General features: G+C 40.6%; 1 protein-coding gene and 1 pseudogene across 11 annotated transcripts in view; one reads left to right on the top strand and one right to left on the bottom strand.

Moving 5' to 3' along the window:
* LOC123977517 overlaps positions 1–10,869 on the bottom strand; it is an 80,467-nt pseudogene extending 69,598 nt beyond the window's left edge.
* A 591-nt stretch (positions 10,870–11,460) lies between these two features.
* mthfd1a (methylenetetrahydrofolate dehydrogenase (NADP+ dependent) 1a, methenyltetrahydrofolate cyclohydrolase, formyltetrahydrofolate synthetase) overlaps positions 11,461–17,671 on the top strand; it is a 7,867-nt gene continuing 1,656 nt past the window's right edge. For 5 of the 11 annotated variants that reach the window (XM_046059966.1, XM_046059963.1, XM_046059964.1 and 2 more), the window contains exons 1-10: positions 11,461–11,557; positions 12,857–13,003; positions 14,110–14,212; positions 14,315–14,399; positions 14,528–14,587; positions 14,972–15,025; positions 15,105–15,241; positions 15,785–15,885; positions 16,123–16,259; positions 16,353–16,464. In XM_046059966.1, the coding sequence (XP_045915922.1) occupies positions 12,898–13,003; positions 14,110–14,212; positions 14,315–14,399; positions 14,528–14,587; positions 14,972–15,025; positions 15,105–15,241; positions 15,785–15,885; positions 16,123–16,259; positions 16,353–16,464 (895 nt within the window). In that variant the 5' untranslated portion in view covers positions 11,461–11,557; positions 12,857–12,897. Of the gene's footprint in view, positions 11,558–12,856; positions 13,004–14,109; positions 14,213–14,314; positions 14,400–14,527; positions 14,588–14,971; positions 15,026–15,104; positions 15,242–15,784; positions 15,886–16,122; positions 16,282–16,352; positions 16,465–17,671 lie in introns of all 11 variants that reach the window. The other 6 variants (XM_046059958.1, XM_046059957.1, XM_046059960.1 and 3 more) reach the window with 2 other exon arrangements.

Here is a 17,671-nt window from a genome sequence, read left to right as displayed (position 1 = left end):
TCGTCTGATGGTTGTTTCTGGTCTGTCTGGTTTCCTGGATGCTGTTTCAATCTGTCTGACCTCATGTTCATCATTGACCTCTGCAGTCCCTCCCTCTGTGATGTAGAGCTCTGTGTAGATCTGGTTCAGAAGGGTTGGGTTTCCTGCTTTAGCAATCCCCTCAAACACACACTGGAACTTCTTCTTCAGGTTAGACTTGAGTTTACGTCGGCACACTGCAGCAATAGTTCCTGAATGAAGGAAACAAGAAATGTGATTAATAAGTGGATGCTACAGTAAATCTGATAAATGTAAACTTTATCAAGATGGTATTTATTTTCCTCCTCCATGAAATCTCTTCAGCTCATCAATTGGTGGTGAGGCTGTAGTCGATTAGACGCATGCCTTTGGTGTTCAACTCTCCACTGTGACACGTCCACCAATGTGTCCCTGAGCAAGACATTTAACCCCTAGTTGCTCCAGAGGTGTGCAATCTCTGACATAATTAGCAATTGTAAGTCGCTTTGCATGAAAGCATCAGCTAAATGAATAAATGTAATGTAATCAGCTGTGAACAGTTTCTGAGTTTCAGCCCAGAAGAATTCATGGATCTGATCCAAATGTGTGCATCATATTAACAGCAGAGTTTGAAATGGAAACTTCTCCCATGTTGCCTCCATTTCCTCTTTCCATCATGTTAAATCTGTTCAAATCCTCTTACTGCTCTGCAGACGCTCAGCCAGCTCCTCCTGCTTCATTCTCCTCAGGAAGTGCAGTGTGATCTTCAGAAATGCCTCTCTGCTGCTCCTCCTCTGCTCCTCCTCCTCACCGTCCAACACCTCCTCATCCTCCCTCTGACTCTCTAAGCATTCTGGGTAATCTGGACTCAGAACTCTCTGGAACTTCTTCACCTCGTTCTTCACAAAACTGACAATGTTTTCCTGGAGCAGCTAGAACAGAAGAAAATGTAAAGTTGAACTGGTAGAAGTCAACATCAGATCATCTGTGACAGCCTGCTGGTCTGCAGAGTGCAGCATGGAGACTTACTTTGTGGACTGCCCTGTCTCGTAGAAATATGTTTATACACTAATTTACAACAGGAAAGTTGTTTTGAAGTGAACATAATGCTTGCCAGATTAGATTTTTTATCAACATAATGAGGAACTGTTGATAAAGAACACATGTAGCAAATCCCCAAAGTTCCAAGTTGATGTTAATAAGTACTGTTACCATATGTGTAATTAGGTGTATAAGGGAGTGAAATTTAATTGTAGTTATTTGATTACTTTCTGTGTTTTACACTTTTTAGATAAATTTTGCTTTGTCAAGTAGTCACATACAATTGTAGTAAGAAGCCTCGGTTTAAAACAAATGGATTCATGCTGATATTTCCATTATACTTTCAGTGCAGGCGGAGTGCGACTTGTTCTCAGCGACTGCTGAAGATGGCTGCTATCAGCTGACATGCTGGAATGAGCTGAGTTTGACTTCATTGCCTGCCTGAACTGAAATGTTTTTCGAGTGTCACAACCCCCATGAAATGACTCATTCCACTATCAGAATTTGAGCCATTCAGTTTTATAACATTTTTAAATTCTAGAAGAGACTCTTGATTACCATATTACACCCACTGAAGTTAGTGGAGGGCTAAACCAAAAGGTAGGAAGTCCTTTCTATCAAACATAGAAAATCCCCCAGCCTTCATTTTGATATAAAAATAAATGCTCACAACATGGCTATGGAGTAGACTCGGTGTAAAAGGATAAATTAGACAATCAGTGAACAAAGGAAGTAAAACAAACCAAAGATACAACAAAGAATGCACACACCAACCTCTCCAGAACCGTAACACGTGAAAATTGTTAGTTTTGGCAGACATGTAGTAATATTCATATAATTCCTGATTATTGTTTGTATTAGGATATGTAATATTACAGTACATTTTACTGCATATGGAGGAAATTGTGTTTTCTTCCATTCAGTTGTATTTTGTTATTCTTCCTCTTTAAAGAAACCACAACTAGACAAACACGCAGCTGTTACTGCATGACTACTGGATATCTGTATATGTGTTACTACAAAGGGAAGAATTAAACAGTATATAAACCATCTCTCAGTTCTTTATTTCGTACTTTGGGGCCTCAACTGTTAATCTACCGACACATCGTGACCCTAGTGACAGATCCATCCATATTTGCCAGATCAGATGTTTACCTTTGTGACAACCTTTTTTGTTTTCTTGTTGTGATTTCCCTTGTGTCTAATCTGTGTGTGTTTTCCCCTGCCTGCTAAGATTAACAAGTTATCTGTGGTCTCTGCCTGCCTGCCTCGCTCTGCAACCTGCACACCATCTGCCAGCTCAATCTGTTCTGCCTGGACGGGATGCTCTGTCATGTGAATTCCCTCCTGTTGATGTCCTATTTAGTAAACAGTAATAGATTCTGGAAACTCACAAACAGCGAGGATCAGTCTATCTTCCGATGATTTGTGCTGCGCAGGCGTGAGGCAAGCACTTCCTCTCACTCTAACATGGACACTTGCTACTGAACACAAACTGTTTCTGCTGCCACCTGATAAAAGAAAATTAGCAGTATTAGCTCTGTTTGTACATTTACACACCATGAATATGGAGTCCAGGTGTGCTTGATGCTGCTGAGCAGATTGACCTCTGGGATCCTTTGAGCCCTGCCGCTTAACTCTGTGAAGACATATGATGATACATATAATGGCAAACAGTAAAATATGTGAGGTGTTATATCTTGTGGATCCTGGTAGAAACAGATCCTCATACACATTGAAAAATGCTAACATCTTTATCATAATTATTTCTGGGTAAAATGCTGTTTAGAAATATTAAATTATCAATTTATGCAAAAAGTCAATTACTTGTCAAAATGCTTTTCTTGTATCTTGGAATAGAAACGGATGAAGTGGTCACTTTTCATGGAAACACAGTTGGGTGCAGGGTAGACTGGACTCTGCTGTTGGATCCTGATAGAAACACAACACTGATAAATGCCCAGGTTCTGAGATAAAACGCTGCTGAAAAATTTTGAGGTTCAAATATTTTAATACTGATACACAAAAATAAATCCCACTTTAAATTCTTACCCTTGACTATCAGAATGCTGTCCATCTTTCAACTCAATAGGTCTGCCCATGGACTGGTCACTCTTCATGGACACACAGCTGGGTTCAGGTCTCTGCTCATGGATCCTGGTATGAACAAAGAACTGACAGGTCAAATGTGTCCTCAAAGCAGATTTAATAGAAATATTTATGTGTTGGTGTCTCTAGTAGTGAGTTGTCAGCTGAATCTGCAGTTTCTGTGCGTTAGAGTTTTATAGAGACTTTCAGTTGTTTGTTTTTTTTATTACCTTTATTTTACCAGGAAGTCCCATTGAGATCAAAAATCTCTTTACCAGAGAGACCTGGCCAAGGTAGCAGCCATACATAAACACAACATATTAAAATGCTACATATACAACTGGACAAAAAAAAAAAAAACATCTGTTCAACATAATGGCCTCTCAAGAAAAACTTTATCAGACTCTTAAATTTATCAATGGATATTCATGTTTCCAATTTCAGATCTTTTTGCAAATTATTCCATGCCCAGGGTGCATAGTATGAAAATGCAGTTTTCCCCAGATTTGTCAAAACCCTGGGTACATTAAAAAGCAACCACTTGGAGGAGCGTAGCTGGTTACTAGAATTTAGCAGAATTGAATTTGTCTGTCTGGCTGCAGCTTAACTGTGGGCAGCTCAGAACTAAATTTTATTCACCTGCATTGTCCTTTGAAAAGAAGAGGAGGCTCCATAGACTCTTCACAGACACACAGCTGGGTTCAGGTCCAGGTCTCTGCTCATGGATCCTGAACAAACAACTGACAAGTCAGTTGTGTCCTCAAAGCAGATTTAATAGATATATTTATGTGTTGGTGTCTCTGGTAGTGAGTTGTCAGCTGAACCTGCAGCTTTTCAGCGTTACACAGCTTTAAAGTGACTTTCAGTTGTTTAATTTTTTATTTATTTTTACCTTTATTTTACCAGGAAGTCTCATTAAGATCAAAAATCTCTTTTACCAGAGAGACCTGGCCAAGGTAGCAGCAATACATAAACACAACATATTAAATTGCTACATATACAACATGACAAAATTCACAAAAAATGCCTCTCAAGAAAAACAACCACATGCCTCCTTCACCATATTCTTTATGACACTCTTAAATCTATCAATGGATATTCATGTTTCCAATTGAAGATCTTTTTGCAAATTATTCCATGCCCAGGGTGCATAGTATGACAATGCAGTTTTCCCCAGATCTGTCAAAACCCTGGGTACATTAAAAAGCAACCACTTGGAGGAGCATAGCTGGTTACTAGCAGAATTTAATTTGTCTGTCTGGCTGCAACTTTACTGTGGGCAGCTCAGAACTAAATTTTATTCACCCGCATTGTCCTTTAAAAGCAAGAGGAGGCTCCATAGACCGATCACTCTTCACAGACACACAGCTGGATCCAGGTCCAGGTCCAGGTCCAGGTCCAGCAGAGTCTGGTCCCTGCTGCTGCTCTGGGCTTCAACACAACACACACAGAGAGCTTTGAGAGTGAATAATGATGGTGGAGTGATTTGAGTCCTGGACAGTTAGAGATCCTCATCTCAACTCTGAGCTTTGGTCTGGCTGTCATGTTCCCCACACAGAGTGCTTTTAGAGGGAGGGACTCCCTCCTCTCTGTCCTCACACTGATTCATAGCAGAGCCCACACTTTCACACAAACACAACAACATGCTGAGAGAGCTGCACTCATTCATTACAACAAGCTTTACATCTCAGGACACTTTAGAATTTAAATTAGTTAGAAAGTCTAAACACTGAACGCTTGTTATATGCTGAAGAATAAACTGCATTTGGCGGTTTTCTGGGTGCCAAGAGAAAATTAAGGTCTGTGTCTTCAAGTCTTTAAATGAGAGACACACCCTACATGTTTCACTAATGATGTGAGCTCAGACTACAATCAGACTGCTGCTGATTCTACTTGAGAAACATGAACAATATTACAGGGAAATCTTTCTGAAATCATTGTTCTTTAACTCGGAGAGAAATTCTGCAGCAGATTTCAAAGAGATATTTAGAAACAGCCAATCAGCATCAAGAAGCATTTCTACTGTCCAGTTAAACAGTGATCCAGCACAATGTGATCAAAGTGATCCTGATTATCAGACATTTGGTCGGATTCTCACCTGCTGAACCCACTTCAGGTCGACTTACAGACACTTTGCACCTTCATGTGTGGAGGAAACACTGGGAGAGAAGAAGCTGCTCTTTTCTTCCTCTTCAGTCCTGGTGTCTGTGTGGATCTGATCTGAGGACGCCGTCACAGCCTCATAACTTCAGAGTCTAAAAAACATCAGAGTGACGTCAAAACCGGTCTAACCTGTGGCAGAAACCCAGTCAGTGTAACTGTCCTTTGGCGAAGGGGGGGGTTTACACATGCCAACATGTGAATGGGGAATACCGTATATTTATTACAAAGACATCAGACTTTTGAGGGTATTTATTTATTTGTTGGAAACTGAACCATAACCTCAACACATCTCGAGAGACGAGGAAACAGGTTGAACAGCAAGAATCTCAGAGACTCAGGAACGACAGGAATGAAGCAGAAAAAGAAGACGGACCTTATTCTGCAGCTTGCTGTCTGTTTTAAAGTCACATTGTTGACTTAGCTGCGGACGAGTGTTTTTAAATCACCTTGTCCACTCAAACTGTGTGTTTGCTGTTTGTCTCATCTATTGTCCCGTATTGTTTTTAACCCTCTGTGGTGGAACTGAATATTTTCCAGAATGCAGTTAAGGTCCTAACTAACTAACTAACTAACTAACTCTGTCAGCAGACAAAGAAGAGGGAGAAGCTCAGTTGCACATATTCAGTTGTATAAAGTTGCTTGTCGGTGTCACTTCTAATGAACTGACCACAACCTTAAAAAAGGACGAAGGCTACAGCAAACTTTCATAATAAGATATTTCTTTATTAATCCCCTGTACGGAAAAGTCACGTGAAAAAAACATTGAACTTGTTGTTCAATGAGGATTTAATGAATGAAAACAACCGACAAAAATTAAACTGCTATTTCATCTAACTGGAATCAATATTATCCTAAATAGTGTACTATTATCTGAAACTAGCTTATAGCTGTTTAATATCAGAAAATGGCTTTATTTGTGAATATGTTGAATTGTTAAATCCTAACTAATTATATATATATATATATATATATATATATATAATAATTATTATTATTATTATATTGCATTACATTATACACTACACTTTTGAATTTTAAAATATTATTACTTTTCACTACAAGCACAGTATATATATTACAAAGTGATCAGACTTTTGGGAGGTATTGATTTATGTATTTAATTATGTATTATTGTTTTTCCTTCTGCTCAGGAAAACTAAGCTCCATCAAAACCTTTGAAAACTGAACCATAAATTTGACACGAGAAACAATTTCAGCAACTGCTTTTATTTACAGAACAATTGAGGAGGAAAACGCATGTATTGTATTCTTAAATCAAATCAATCATAAGATCAAAAAAAAAGCAGGAACAGCCAATCAGAGACAAGGATTTAACCCACATTTGAATCCTGTTGGTCAATCTTTAAGAAAATAACACAGATTTAACTTCATTTTAAATTTAGTAATTAAAAACTACAGCAGATCAACCGTGATGGCATTTAAATAAATTTTATTTTTGTAAAATCTCTCCAGCATATATAATATAGTACATAATATAATTAATTAATGTTAAATTAACAGCAATGTGATAAATATAAAATACATAAATATATAAACAGGGGTGAGTTCAGACAAACACACAGACAGCACACACTTATAATATACACACACTAACAATACTAATAAACACCTTTCTCCTGATCACTGAGCTTCCTCTGTCTGAAGGGACGAAGTCAAGAGACGGCAGCTTTGTGTCCAGCTGCCCTCAAACAAGAATAAAATACTAAAAACACTAAACACTAGAAAAACAGTCAAAGCTGAGGAGAGAAAACACGCCAGCATCATGAAACACAAGACGTCCGTCAGACAGCTGCGAAACCTTTAAAGAGTTAATAAAACAGAGTCTGAGCTGGAATCAGTCCAATCAGGGTCCTTTCAGCCCACCTGAGGTTCTGCTGCCGGGTCAGATCCAAAGTAAAGAGCTCCACAGAGTCTCCTGACTGATGAGAAGCATCCAGATGAGAGTTCCTTCACTCTGATCCAGTGGTCCTAAACATTTCACAAACATGGGTTCAGTACTGTTGAACTGTTGAGAACCACTAGACCAAAGAGGATCAGCAGCGTCCGCCGGGCTGTGAAGCTCTGACCGGATCCTTCATTTATACCTGAACCTCCTCACTGAGGGAGGAGTGGAGGTCCGACCGGTCCGCCTGGCTCCTGCGGGGGTGGAGGGGGAGTGACCTGTTGGACTGGTGATGACACACCTGAGCTGCGTTCACATGGACTCACTTGTTCCACCGGTTTGTTCACCTGTTCACATGGGAGTATCACTGAAACATTCAGAGGCATTCAGAATTTATTTTAAACTATGACACCAAACATGTTTAATGTGTCAGAGCTTCAGACTTTTAAAGGTTTAAATGTTTTACTTAAAATTTTTTTTTAAATGGTTCAGGTTGAGCATCTTATCATTAAAACGCATTAACACTTAGTTATTAATGAGGCAAAGTGTGGGAACCAGGTAATGTCGTAATTATATTAATTATAAATGGGTTTGATAACTCACATCTCTAAAGCTCTGACGTCTCTCTGATTGGTGCTGTCTGTATTCTTTATTCTTTAGGCTCAGATATAATAAAGTAAGGCAGCCTCACAGGTCACCTGAGTCAATGAGTTTATTTTCATGTTTGGTTAGAAAGATGATGATGATCCAGATTATTTTCACCAACATGATGAAACGGTCACTGACGACATATTTAAATTCTTTGTAAACTGGCATATCTAACTTTCACGTTCAGGGTTGGGTTTTTCTTTATGGTGTTTTAGTTTCATCGTTTGTAAATTCAAAGTTCTTTTTTATAATTTATATTTTCATTTAATGTCTGAAAGGTTGTAACTTTGTGTTCAGGTTTGCAATTTAATCTTTGACCTTTCTGATATCAGGGATTTCCAAACTTATTTGCTCTCTTTCTGCATTAGTGATTCTCTGACCTTTTTTTCATTCAGCCTAATTCGGCCTGTGGACCACGGGTTGGGAAGCACTGATTACTATGATAACTGATCCATTTTAAAGCCAGATAGATCAATTAAAGACACCAGATCCCTGAATCTCAACCAGGCTGAAAGTCTTGGACCTACATGGTTTTCAGTGAACCTGTCGCCTTTGATCAGGTGTGTCTCAGGTGAACAGGAAGTGAGTCATGCTGTGGTTCGGCTGCATTCCTTCTGCCTGTTGACAAACCTGATCTCAGATTATCAGCACTCAGGTGACTTACACCTGAGACTCAAACAACATTTACCTGCTAAATACATCATGTTTAACTCTCTGCGTCAGTGTTTAATGTTCAGTGTTACAAAAAGGATTATTTTATATAATATATAAAAACACATTCTGCACATTTAATTTCTGACCTGCAGATTTATTTTTTATTTCTTTGGAAGTTTTAAATTAGTCCTTACTCCGTTTGTCTCAAGAGACGAGGAAACAAGTTGAACAGAGAGTCACACTGAGTCTCAGGAAGGAAAGGAATGAAGAAGATGAAGAAGAAGACAAACCTCATTCTGCAGCTTGTTGTGCATGCATGCGTGCGTGCGTGCGTGCGTGCGTGCGTGCGTGCGTGCGTGCAGTTCAGGTACACTTTGGGTCAGGTGGATCTCCACAAAGAAAAAGTCTCATATGATATTAACTGTGTTTAAATAATGCAATATCAATCAGAAAAGAAATGAACAGATCTATGGAAGATTTTATTGGACTGTAACATTTGTAACCCACTGAAAATAATCCACGAATATTCACTATGATGTGCAAATATTTCACTTTCCACAAATGTCTTTTTACATTTGTTATGTGTAAAATCATATCCACAAAACACATTTGCAGTTTGCGTTCAGTCAAACTGTGGGTTTTATTACATTTGTTAGATCCTTTTTACACATTTGTGGAATTTTTCACAAATTAAGGATGTTTCGACAAAGTGAGGACGTTTCAACAAAGTGAGGACATTTTCACAAAGTGAGGACATTTCTACAAAATGAAGACATTTTTGACAATTCGAGGACATTGACAAAATCAGGACATTTTCATAAACAGGACAATTTGACAAAGTGTGGATGTTTTTACAAAGTGATGCCATTTCTACAAAATTACATTTTTGACAAAGTAAGGACATTTTGACAAAATCAGGACATTTTCACAAAGCGGGGACGTTTCAACAAACTGAGAACACTATTTCAAAGTGAGGACTTATTTGACAAGGTGAGGATATTTTGACAAAGAGAAGACATTTCTACAAAGTGAAAGCTGTTTTACAAAGTGAAAACTTTGAAAAAACACTTTACAAAGTTTGGGCGTATTTGTCTATTTTATTTGTGTTGTTTCATGTGATTAAGCAGACAAAGAAATGCAGTGTATGAAATATCTGAAGGTGACAAATCTTTGCTAAAAGAACAAGAAGTTCTTGTTCATCATCATCAGACTAAGCCAATCAGAGGCACAGTAGGGCGGGTCATGCCTTCCTCATAGAAGATTTTGCAAATTCATGTCAAATGCAGGAAAAAACACGACTTCCTCTGCTAACTTTAAAAATAAAATTAGGTCGAACACAATTAAATCTACAACACTTCACTTTATGATCTGCAACATGAAATTATCTGCAGACCTTAGAAATACAACACACTCATAATAACAAACCAGGGATATTTAACACATCAGTTACTTCCTGTTACAATCAAACACTGACATTATTTTACACGCACACACTCAGAAACACACAAGCAGCCTGCATCCTGCTGTGTGAGGAGGTGGTGAGTGTGAACATATTGTCAGTCCGTATTTCAGTGTTTTCACCCTGAACGGCCTTTCATATAAATCTGACTCTCAGTTTGAACAGACGGAATGAAACTGTTTATTTAAAAACAACATCTAATGAAAGAGAAGTACAGTTGTTTCAATGAAGAGATAAAGAACACTCCTCCTCCTCCTTCTGTTCCTTCTTGTCAAGGGGCTGTTTCTTCTTTCCTCCCTGACAGTCTGGAATCTGATTGGCTGAGAGCAGTTTAGGATGTCCCTCCTCCTCCAGTTTGACCTTTGACCTCCCTACTTTCTATCAGTCTGGATCCTTCTGCTGGTTTGATTCAGTTCAGACTGAACTCTCAGAAACTCCTCAGTAAGACGTGCACACACACACACACACACACTTGTCTAACTATCTTCTTGGGGACTTGTCATTGACATTATGCATTCTCTTCATCCTCAACTATCACAGCTACCTGCCTAACCTGAACCCCATTCTAACCTGAAACCCATTCTAACCTGAACCTCGTTCTAACCTGAACCCTAAAACCCTCAAACAGCCCTTTCAACTTGTGGGGTCCAGCATTTATATAATAAATAATAATAAATTTAATGTGTAATGCACTTACATGCAAGTGCTAAGCATTTTGTTCCCCACAAGTTGGTCGGTCCCACAAGTATAGTAAAAAACTATTTTTGAACCCCACAATAGTAAAACAAAAACACTGATAACTTGACACACACACACAGTCGTACTGAGTCTGAACTCAAAGCAAAGTTTTCCTTTTAACAGTCCTGCTGTGGTGTCACATTTGCACTGCACGTACCTGTACTTTAGTTTCTGCCATGTTTATACTACTTAAAGACTGAGTGTTGGTGACCCTGAGTGTTTTAAAAGGCACCTATAAATAAACTGTATTATTATTATTATTATTATTATTATTATTAGTTCACATCTGAAATATTTAATAATATTTAATTATCACTGTGACTAATTAGGACAGTTTGTGTGTTGTTGGTGCTGATCAGCTGTCCTATATTTCATGGAGTAAACACACACACACGACATTGCAGACTTTTGTTTTATCTATTTATTGTTTGTATCACTCTGTTATACTAACTCAAAAAAGCTTGTTTGAATGTTTGTACTTAAAATAGAATCCTTCCTCCTTGTGTACTTGTGATGTCTGTTCTTATGCTCAAGGATTTTCTGCTTGGCTGAGTTTCAGCTCTACTCGAGGGCCCCCTGTTCTGATTCAATAAATACCTCTGAGGTTGTTTTGTCAGCTTCTCTCAGGGCTGAGAAAGACTTCACAGACTGCTGACTGGGTGATAGCAATAATTCCTCCTGGTCAGACTCTCTGAACACACTGCTCTGTTCTGAATTAATTGAATTTACTCACAAACAGTTTGCTGTAATTTATAAAATTTTTCTACATACATTTTCCACCTCAAACTCTGCGACGAAGATCCGGACTTTGGTGGGGAACAGAGGCCAAAATCCAGTCCTGGATTAAAAGGCAAAGATCTGACACGGTGAGAAATGAACAACCAATATCACACACTGAGTCTGACAGAGCTAAGGAAGTCAAGTATTCTTTTTATAATATTTGAGAGTTTTCTTGTGGATCCACTTAAACACATGGACCAGTTTATTCTGTATAATACAAATGATCAGAGGTGGGAAGAGTATAGCGAAGTCTGAGGGGGACACGGGTCCTAAAGTGTTTTACCAAGTTTTTACCAAATTTCTATTATTATTTCTATTCCTTAATACTTTTATGTGCAATGTGAGCAACTATGATGAAGAATTTCCACTCAGGGATCAATAAAGAATGTCTGATTCTGGTTAGACTTTCAAAATAAAACTAGTGGTAAATGTTGTGAAATGTTGTAATTGTAATACCATCAAGGTTTGGATTAAAATAACATTACTTACGTGACTTAACTTACCGTAAAACTTTAATTGCCCGGGCTTATATTTGTTAAAATCACTGAATTGACCCTGAATATATTTGGGACAGTTGTCCATGTGGGGCTGGCCTTTAATTCCATTTGCAAAAAAACTGTTGCTCAGCAAAGATGTGGAACAGGCTGCTATAAAACTATTTATTTCAACCAGTATGAATATTGTATAAAATTATATATATCAAATAACATATTGACTACCAATTATTAATTTGAAATAGCTCTGACAGATGGCTTAGGCGCTTTTATTTTGAAGGCAGCAAGGTAATGGGAAAAAAGCATACCCAATAATTGTAAAAACCTGACCAGGCTTCTAATCGAGACCTGCGTTTATATGTCTATGTATATATTTAAATGTGTTCCATTCCAGTAAACGGGACAGAAAGCTATTTCGGACTCAGCTATTATTTGAAGTTTTGCGGTACGTAAGTTAAGTAACGTTACTTGTGTAACTTACGCAACTGACATAATAAAAACATTGACTGTTTGTTTCACATGTTAAACAAACACCAGTGTGAAATTCCGGTTTCTGATCCACTCATTCAGCTCTTTGATCGGACTTTCCTTTTAAATATCCTACACTTACCTTTGGCGTTTATAAATGGTGCTGCAGGGCTTCCCCCAGTGCGTTGAACTGTGACGCCAATGTGTCTTGACAAAGCGTCCATATGTGATGACTTGAGTGTGAGAACGGGTTGGAAAAGTTGTTGTGTTGATAAAAGCAAAGTGCGACAAAATGCATGAATTCACATTTTCTTTTCCAATTTTCTGGAAATGGTAAAAGATTTGCACTACACACAAATGGAAACCTGGCCTGTGACAAATACAATCTGAAGTTTCTGAATAGATTTTATTTTTCACTTACAGGATGATCAACATTACAGTTTGGTTTGAGTATTTTGTCATTAATGAGCTTCCATACACTCAGACACTCACACACAGGAGCAGCTGATCAAACATCACAGGATCTCTCACCCTCCTGCAGAGTTCAGTTCTACTCTGTTCGTCTCTCAGGTAAGTTGTTGTTGCTGCTGCTGCTTGTTTCTTTCGCTTCGTCTGTTTGCAGCCACATTAACTCTGTTGCAGCTGCACAGATGAATCATGGGAAACTTTCTGGCTGCTGTCTGTTGACGTGGCGAAGAAGCGAAGCTGCAGGCAGATTTGTGTTTGTTTATTAAAGAAGAAACAGCCGAGCTCACAGACACAAAGTCTGTCTTTAGTTTCTAATGATTAACATGTTTAATGACTGAACTGTGTCCCTGTGAAAACGCCCTGCACGCTGTCTCTATAGTAACACAACTTTATTTATGTCTTTATAGTAACATAACTTTATTTATAAATCAGTTAGTAACGAGCTGAGAAAACCAGTTCACAGTATTTGTGTTTGTAAGTCAATGTTTTTACAACCTTCAGCTGTTTTGTAATAATATTACTAAACATTTTATAAGCACATTCTCACTCTGAAATCGTCACATATGGACACATGGTCAAAACACCTTAGCGTCATAGTTCAAAGAACTGGGTAGCGTTCTTTATGAATCCTAAAAGCAGGTGTAGGACATAATAACAGAGAAGTCTGAGTGAGTAAGGAGGTGGCTGAGGAGCTGTGGAGCCCTACATGGGCAAAAACATTGTTGAAGTTGTTAAAAAGCGATGCTTCCATATGTGACGAGTTGGGCTGAGAACGTGCTGAACCAGCAGCTCGATGAGCTTCATTAACATCAAGTCAGTTCAAATGTGTGTGTGTCATTTGTTTACGGTGGTTAAAAGTAGCTCATTTACTCAGATATTGTATTTAAGAGGTACTTGTACTTCAGTATTAGCTACTTTGCACTCAGAGGGAAACGCTGGACTTTGAACAAGCAGATATTTTATTGACACGTGGATTATCAGCTGTCCACATACTTTTGGCCACAAAGGAGCCGATCAGATTTGTTAAATACACTAACTGATCAATAAATATCAGGAAAAAAAAAATAAATCAGAACCTATTGATTGATCTTTAAAGAGTTTATTGTCCTCTTCCTGTCTGTTTCAGGTCAGCAGCTCATTAAGAGATAATTCATTATTTCTCACTGTGATGTTACCTGATGCTCGCCCTCTCTCTCTCTCTTTCTCAGTCATGTTATCCTCGCTCGCCCTCCCACTCCGCCTCCGGCCTTCTTGTTTCCAAGGAAGCAGGCGCACCATGACAACTGTCGTCTCTGGCATCAAGACGTCCAAGTGAGTCGGTCCACATACCAGTTTGTCTCGGTTCCTGCAGAGGGACCGGACGGGACCGGGATTAAACACTTTAAGAACTGATCCGGGTCTGTGTGTGAGCAGGTTGGTGAAGGAGAAGCTGAAGCAGGAGGTGGAGACCATGAGGACCCGGTTCTCAGGGTTCAGACCCAGTCTGGTCGTCTTACAGGTCTGTTGACTCAGCAGCTCAGTCTGAAGAGAGAAACCAGGACCCAGAGTGATTATTACCAACATTTAGGGCGCTCTCACTTCCTGTTTCCCCTCCTGATAACCTGAAGGTGCTCACCTGTGTTTCAGGTGGGAGACAGAGACGACTCCAACCTGTACATCAGCACCAAACTGAAGGCTGCAGCCCAGGTGAGGTGCACCGAAGACGGATTCTGGAATCTGTTGCTCCTCTGCTGTCAATGTTTCTGGGGGATTCAGTTCTTGCATGTTTTGTTTTGTTGTGCGTGCGTTGGGAAAGTTCCAGACAGGCTCTTAGAGTAAATATATTAGAGTTCAATAAGGAAAAAAAGTAGCCCAATAAAATAATCCTGCAAATGCAGTGAAGGAATTAAAGTTCTGAAATGTGTGATTTATTTTCATGAGAAATAAAAAGTGTCAACCCTCCTTGGTTTTGTTAAGTCGCACCCGACACAGAATAAAAAGAGGCTAAGGTCACTTTAACGGTGAAACAAAGGGGACATAATGATGCTGACTGCTGCAGCTTTGGTAACTCTTTCAGTTTCTCGTCTGCAGATTGGAATCGATGCGAAACACGTGAGGCTGCCGACGACGGCGACGCAGGACGAGGTGTGTGACGACCCCGAAGACAGCCGGCCGTGGCGGAAGCTGCCGCTCTGACTGTTTCCTGTTTCCTGTGGTGCTGCAGGTCCTGCAGAGCGTCATGTGTGCCAACGAGAACCCGTCCGTCCACGGTCTGATCGTCCAGCTGCCTCTGGACTCCGTTAACCACATCGACACCGACCTCATCACCAACGCCGTCTCTCCAGAGAAAGACGTGGATGGGTGAGTCCTCACAGGAAGTCTGTCTTCTTCTTTTCTTTTCACGTCCTGGAGGGTTTTTGTTCTGTGGTTTCATGTTTGTGTTTGTCCTGGATATAAACCTCTGAACCTCCTGACCAACTGCTTTGACCTTTAACAACATGGAATAATCCTCTTAAATCAGATTATATCTACAGCGGGCTTCTTTTACTGTATTCATGGGGTCCAAAAACCAGGATTCAAATTTACTTGTAGGGTCCAAATTCTGGACCCCACAAGTTAAAAGAGCTCAGCTCAAGGTCAAGACTTGGTTTTAGGGTTGGGGTGGCCATGGCGCAATGGATAAGATTCTTGCCTTTGGTGTGAGAGAAATGTGAGAGACCCGGGTTCAATCCCCTACTGTGGTGAGCAACACTTAACCCCTCGTTGCTCCAGAGGCGTGCGACATGTATAGCATGTTTAGCAATTGTAAGTCGCTTTGGATAAAAGCGTCAGCTAAAGGAATAAATGTAATGTAGGGTTCCTGTCCCCGCAAAGATAGTAACACAAACCTGTGTGTGTGCGCAGTCTGAGCTGTGTCAATGCAGGGAAGTTGTCTCGAGGTGACCTGAAGGACTGTTTCATCCCCTGCACCCCCAGCGGCTGCATGGAGCTCATCAGACACACAGGTCACACACACAATACAACACACACAGTTAATTTAACCCTTTAATCTCGACTGCAGTGATGTGGTGATGATGACTGTGTGAACATGTGTAGCATCACACCGTTATCACAACATGAAGGACTGACAGTTTGTGGTAAACAGCTGACTAACCATGACTGCTTCGTGAGCCACGTTCAGTGCGACAAAGCGTTTAGTTGGACTTTACGCGTCTCACCTGTGACTTCCTGTTCCTGTGCAGGCGTGTCTGTGGTGGGGAAACACGCGGTTGTGATTGGTCGCAGTAAGATTGTCGGAGCGCCGATGCATGACCTGCTGCTGTGGAACCACGCCACCGTGACCACCTGTCACTCAAAGACCGCAGACCTACCTGACCAGGTGACGTCACCTCAGGAGGATGGTGAGGATTTCTTTTATTATCCCAAATGTAAACGCTTCCTGTATGTGTGATGATGCGTTTCCTGTCTGCAGGTGGGCCGAGCCGATATCCTGGTGGTGGGGGCGGGAAGAGCAGAGATGGTGAGAGGAGAGTGGGTGAAGCAGGGAGCCGTGGTCATCGACTGTGGGATCAACTACATAGCAGGTACACACTGGTACTACAGCTGGTACTACAGCTGGTACTACAGCTGGTACTATAGCTGGTACTACAGCTGGTACTACGCGTGGTACTACGTGTGGTACTGCGTGTGGTACTGCGTGTGGTACTGCGTGTGGTACTACGTGTGGTACTACGTGTGGTACTGCGTGTGGTACTGCGTGTGGTACTATGTGTGGTACTACATGTGGTACTTTATCTGGTACTACGTGTGGTACTACGTGTGGTACTATGTGTGGTACTGCGTGTGGTACTGCGTGTGGTATTGCGTGTGGTACTGTGTGTGGTACTACGTGTGGTACTGTGTGTGGTACTGCGTGTGGTACTACGTGTGGTACTACGTGTGGTACACACTGGTACTACAGCTGGTACTTCATCTGGTACTACGTGTGGTACTACGTGTGGTACTACGTCAGGTACTGCGTGTGGTACTGCGTGTGGTATTACATGTGGTACTTCATCTGGTACTATATGTGGTACTGCATGTAGTACTACGTGTGGTACTGCGTGTGGTACTACGTGTGGTACTATGTGTGGTACTGCGTGTGGTACTACGTGTGATACTGCGTGTGGTACTACGTGTGGTACTGCGTGTGGTACTGCGTGTGGTACTACGTGTGGTACTACGTGTGGTACTGCGTGTGGTACTGCGTATGGTACTACGTGTGGTACTACGTGTGGTACACACTGGTACTACAGCTGGTACTTCATCTGATACTACGTGTGGTACTACGTCAGGTACTGCGTGTGGTACTACGTGTGGTACTACGTCATGTACTGCGTGTGATACTGCGTGTGGTATTACATGTGGTACTTCATCTGGTACTACATGTGGTACTGCATGTAGTACTACGTGTGGTACTATGCGTGGTACTACGTGTGGTACTACGCGTGGTACTGCGTGTGGTACTATGCGTGGTACTACGTGTGGTACTGCATGTGGTACTGCGTGTGGTACTATGCGTGGTACTGCGTGTAGTACTACGTGTGGTACTGCATGTAGTACTACGTGTGGTACTGCGTGTGGTACTACGTGTGGTACTACGTGTGGTACTACGTGTGGTACACACTGGTACTACAGCTGGTACTTCATCTGATACTACGTGTGGTACTACGTCAGGTACTGCGTGTGGTACTACGTGTGGTACTACGTCATGTACTGCGTGTGATACTGCGTGTGGTATTACATGTGGTA

This window comes from Micropterus dolomieu, linkage group LG10, assembly GCF_021292245.1.
Source record: "Micropterus dolomieu isolate WLL.071019.BEF.003 ecotype Adirondacks linkage group LG10, ASM2129224v1, whole genome shotgun sequence".
NCBI classification, from domain to species: Eukaryota; Metazoa; Chordata; class Actinopteri; order Centrarchiformes; family Centrarchidae; genus Micropterus; species Micropterus dolomieu.
This window is presented reverse-complemented; position numbering and strand designations above follow the sequence as displayed.